Source organism: Athene cunicularia, unplaced genomic scaffold (genome assembly GCF_003259725.1).
Source record: "Athene cunicularia isolate RWA unplaced genomic scaffold, athCun1 SCF_20, whole genome shotgun sequence".
Taxonomy (NCBI): Eukaryota; Metazoa; Chordata; class Aves; order Strigiformes; family Strigidae; genus Athene; species Athene cunicularia.
Window position 1 is genome coordinate 62307 of NW_020799267.1, and position 5057 is coordinate 67363.

The 5057-nt window shown below is 48.1% G+C and overlaps 1 protein-coding gene across 1 annotated transcript in view; it reads left to right on the forward strand.

Annotated features, from left to right (window-relative positions):
- The window catches only part of LOC113490683 (tetraspanin-36-like), a 23892-nt gene that overhangs the window by 16256 nt on the left and 2579 nt on the right, over positions 1-5057 (forward strand). Inside the window, exon 2 of the mRNA XM_026867245.1 lies at positions 4429-4620. Within this exon, the coding sequence (XP_026723046.1) occupies positions 4429-4620 (192 nt within the window). The remainder of the gene's footprint in view (positions 1-4428; positions 4621-5057) is intronic.

The window sequence follows — 5057 nt, forward strand, 5'->3', positions numbered from 1 at the left end:
GCTGGGAAACATTTTCTCCTCCTGCCCAGCCTGACCCTCCCCTGGGGCAGTTTCCAGCCGTTCCCTCTTGTCCTGTCCCTGATCCCCTGGGAGCAGAGCCCAGCCCCGGCCTCTCTGCAATGTCCTGTCAGGAGCTGCAGAGAGGGATGAGGGCTCCCCTCAGCCTCCTCCTCCTCACCCTGAACACTCCCAGCTCCTTCCCTGGCTCCTCACAGGATTTATTCTCCAGCCCTTCCCCAGCCTCGTTGCCCTCCTCTGCCCTCGCTCCAGCCCCTCCAGATCTCTCTGGGATTGAGGTGCCCAACCTGGACACAACGCTCCAGGTGTGGCCTCACCAGTGCAGAGCACAGGGGGACTATGAAGAACGTGTCTGTTGTCTTAATTTATGCAGAAGTATAATAGAAGTATTGGAGGATTCTTTTGTGCAAAACATGCTATAGGAAAATTAAATTATGAAGCAGACTGCCTTGAGACTGACTTTAGAAATACAGAACTACTTGCAAGGGTTGGGACTACAGTTACACAAAAGACCAGGGCTTTACATTCTCTGAAGATGGCAAATGATTAATTTTGCACTATGTGCATTAACTTTTACACATTAACAAAGTCACTAGTCTGTTCTGTTGTGCGTGTTTTGACGTGACATTGCGGCTGACTACAGATGACTGATTTACGTGCCAAAACCATGTTTTATGCCTTTTTGTACCCTGGTTATTCCTTTTATGAACCTTTCTGAGGGTCTCACAGTCCTTCTGGTTTATCCCCCGAGGCTGTGGGCCCTCAGCGGTGGATGACAACCGTGGTGGGACATTCCAACCTGGGCACTGAGTTGTACGAAAGGCTGATGGCCTCAGGAAAAAACTTCTCCTTAGTGGCTGTGCCCGGATGCGAGTGCTGGGTTTCAAAGTGCACATTTACAGGAGGCTTCATGCTGCTGGTAGCCAGCTCTGTCTTTGGTTTGAGGTGACTACCTGGCAGTGCTTTCTCTAGCCTGGAATTTTTAAAGCCATAACTCAGCTCTGTGTTAGGTTTGTGGTGGTGGTGGCAGCAGAGAGACCAAGGATGAGGTGATTCTAGGGGTACAAGCATAATAGCTGGGAACACCACCTTGTTGTGTCTGTATTCAGGGTGGAGGACTATGACTTGGTACATGGTCACCCGCCTGAAATTTCCCCCAAACCTGAGAAACCAGAATACTGTTACTTTCCAGCCATACTCATGTTTATCAGGAAGGCTTTGAAACCCTGCAACAAATGCAGTCAGGGGTTACAGTCAGGATGGGATGACTGTGACCATAACTGTGGCATTATTTATGTAGATTTTGCCATGCAAAAGTAGGTAGAAGTTCTTAAGTCAACCCAGAGCATCACACAATTTCTGCTCTGGTCACTTGGATGTTTTCCACCAAGGGAGCAGGGGTCAAACTGAACCATTTTGGGAACTGTATGACCTTTTCTGGGCTGGGGCTGGCCCAGCTGAGCAGAGCATTTCTGTGGTTAATAGAAGTCCCTAGATACCCTGTCTTCAATCTGCAGTGTTGTCATTGGGTTTGGGGCCAACATGGTGGTCGATAGTCCTAGAAAATACTCAAAAGGATATATTGGGCAAATCCCATCATCGCCTTTTCTCCACAATGATGGAGTTAGCCCAGGAGTTTTGCTGCCTTCTCCGTGTCAGCCCTTGCCCAGATGATGCTGCTTCAGAAGGAAGAATAGGTGGACAGTTGCACGTGCATCCAGCTCTCCCAGTCAGAATTATCAGATGTGCTCTTTGAGTCATACACCTCACTTTTTATGTGCGATGGAAGGCAAGGCAGGGTGGAGGTGCCTTGTCCACAGCCCCACCTTTAGGTGCTGCTGCCACTCTGGGGACTTTTCCTCTCCCACTTCCATTACAAGAGCATAGTGTTGTAGGAGGAAGAGATGAGGTTGCTCACAGTGATGAAATGAGAAGGCAGTGGTGCCCTTTGAGCTGATGTGGGCTCATCCTTTCCCCATATCCCTAAAAAGGGGTGGGAGGAAGAAACCCTGGTCGCTGTACACCTGCAGACAGAGAAATGGGAGATTTTTTCCTCAATAAGAGGAGAAGTTAAAGGAAGTTTTAGGAACTGCTTTAATCATTAGCACCACCTGAAAACCCAATGCATGTGGAGAAGAAATAAAACCTCTTGAGAATTGCTGATGATATTCTTTTTCCTGACATTTCACTTTGTATCTGAGCCCCAACACAGAAAGATCTTGCATGACATGTGCTACATCACAGAATCCCAAAATCCTTCAGGTTGGAAAAGCCCCTCGGGATCAGCGAGTCCAACCCTCAGCCTGACTCTACAAAGTTCTCCCCTACCCCACATCCCCCACAGCTCATCCCAACAGCCCTGAAATCCCCCCAGGGATGGGGACTCCCCCCCTCCCTGGGTAAAGGATGTCTCTAAGGGTTAGTTTGATTCTGGTTTCATCACTTGGGGCATCTGATCCCAGTAATTTTCATGTAGAGGCAGCGTCCAGGAATGCAAGCATAGTGTGGGATGAGAGCTGAAATGAAGGATGTGCCCTGAACTTGGAGGTAATTGAAGGGCAGGCACCAGACCTGGCTGGAGGGGAAGGAGCTGAACAACTTAAATTAGAAGTCCTAGCTCCAGTACGAGGAGGGTTTGATATAATTAAAACCTACAGCACCAGGGGAAGTAATGAACTGCTCATAAGCTGCATGATGAAATCCAGCTGTGGCCTATTGAAAACAAACAGGTTGGTTTCCCTTGAGTTTCCAGAATGTGAGTACGGACAGTGCTTCATTTTACAGGCATCATCTCGTGATGCGGGATTATAGAGGGTGGATGAACTGTTGTAATCCTTGAGAGAGGTTTTTTTTTATGCCATGGGTAAAGTATTATGCCAAGGCTGAGTCTTCTGATGTTGTTTTCAGGGCTCTACGCAGTTCTGCAGATGAAAGCCTTCGGGCTCTAGGGCTGCTAGTTGGGCAGCTGTCACTGGTGTGCTGTATGTTGGCCTCCATCAGCAAAATATCCTTTTGAAGGAAAGTCTTTATTTTAGAGGGAATCTGTTTCCTCCAGGAAAAGGAGGGACTGTGTTTTGCTGAGTTTAAGAACATCTGTGCCTGTCTTAGTGCTTAATGCTCTTGTAAGAGTGGAAAGGGTGAGTTTTTTCTCAAAAAAAAAAAAGCCCCAAACAAACAACCCACCTCTCTGATGATCATCTTAAAAATTGATTCTTCCAAATGTAGTGTTGGGTGGGTTGTAGGTAATCTTGGGTGGGAGGTGTGAGCTTGGCCTCCTCCAGAGAGGCTGATTGATGCATATCAGTAGGCTTCAGGGTTTCAGCTCAGCTGAAGTGGTGCTTCGTTTGTAGAGGAGAGTGCTAAGGCTTGGACAACAGGCCCAAGCCAGAGCTGACCCCTAGATGAATCCTGTCTATTTTATCACTGATAACCACTGTGCTAGTAGGGATTGTGCTGGGTTATAACAAACCACCTGTGCTGATGTAAAAAGTGCCCAAGTGCTGAAGTGTCGAAGCCTCAACAACAGGCCCCGAGCCGCAGCTGCTAACTTGGTGTGTAGTCATTAGTGAGCTGTGTGTGCTCACTAGTGAAAGGTGCAGCTTGGACAGAATATGATCAGCAGCGAGGATGAAATGCTGAGAGAATGTATCCAACCTCCCTTGTTTAGCCTTGCTCAAGGCTGGAACCCAAGGGTTTGGCCTTGTTAGACCCTCCCTTGGTTCTGCCCCCCGAGCCCTGGCCAGGCTTTGGGTGGAATCCAACAGGAGGATGAAACCAGATGTTTCCACTCAAAACAGAGGTGCCAGCTCTTCTGACTCGCTGATTTTGGGGTACGTAAGGCTGGGCCCGCTCGCAGCGACTTTGGCTGCCTCAGCTAGGGGTGGACACACCGCGTGGGACTTCCCACTTGCCAGGAAAGGCTCAACAAATCCTGGTGCAACCGGGGCTGCCCAGTGACTGCGGGTCTGGGTGACGGTAACGGGGGCAAGGGGTGACGGATCTTTCTTAACCGCTGTTCCCTCTCTCACGTAGCAATGATTTGATGCATTACCCTGTATTTCCCTGTTTGTTTCAGTGCACTAGTCTGTCTTTTCTTACTGCATGTTTCCTGTATTACTCCGTTACATTATTTAATTATCCCCAGTAAAATACTCCTACACTTGTCACTCTGCTGTCCGAGTTTAATTGGTATCCTTAATCAGCAAAACAGGAATTCACAGGAATTGAATTCTTCTGTGTTAAAGGTTAAAGGGGTAGCTAGGATCAGATGCAGCATTTTCTTCTTTTAGATCTTTGCATACTGTAGTCATTACTTCTGAAGTTGAAATGGCACTGTTACAAAAAGGTCCATGTCTCCTTTTCTTGGCAGATGCTTTTTAAATAACTGCTAATAACTTTATTTCATTTCAGGCAGCAGCAGCAGGTCTCAGCTATGTCGGGGCTTATGTCATTAACACCTACAAAAGCTATGACAACTTTCTGCAGGACAAGTACGCCCTGTTGCCAGCTGTCATCATTATTTGTGTTGCTGTGGTAATGTTCATCATTGGGTTGATCGGCTGCTGTGCCACCTTCCGGGAGTCTCGAGTCGGTCTAGGGATGGTGAGTGTTGCATGTTCTTGTATGTCCTCTTCTTCACCCTGTTGCGTGGCATGGGAATAGATACGCTAGACCTTCTTGGGATGCACAGAACAAACAGAAAGTCAAAGATTGTTCTGAAATATACTGCTGAAGCACTGCTCCTTCATAGGAGTTACCTACTGCTGTGACGCACTGAGCGGTGGCGAGTGAGGTACAGGCTAAATTATTAGTTGTGCTGCCTTGTACAGACAAATGTCCACAGAGTCGTGGCTCTGCCACAGCTTTCTGGAGATGAGTGTGGAGAGTAGCAAGTTTTGAGAAGCACAGTGGTGATGAGCGAGCAGAAGGAGATGTGATGTTGGGATACAGATCTTTTGCCCCTCCCTCAAAAAGGCCATTGAATGACTCGAGCGTGGGCAGAGAAGGGCAACGGAGCTGGGGCAGGGTCTGGAGCACAG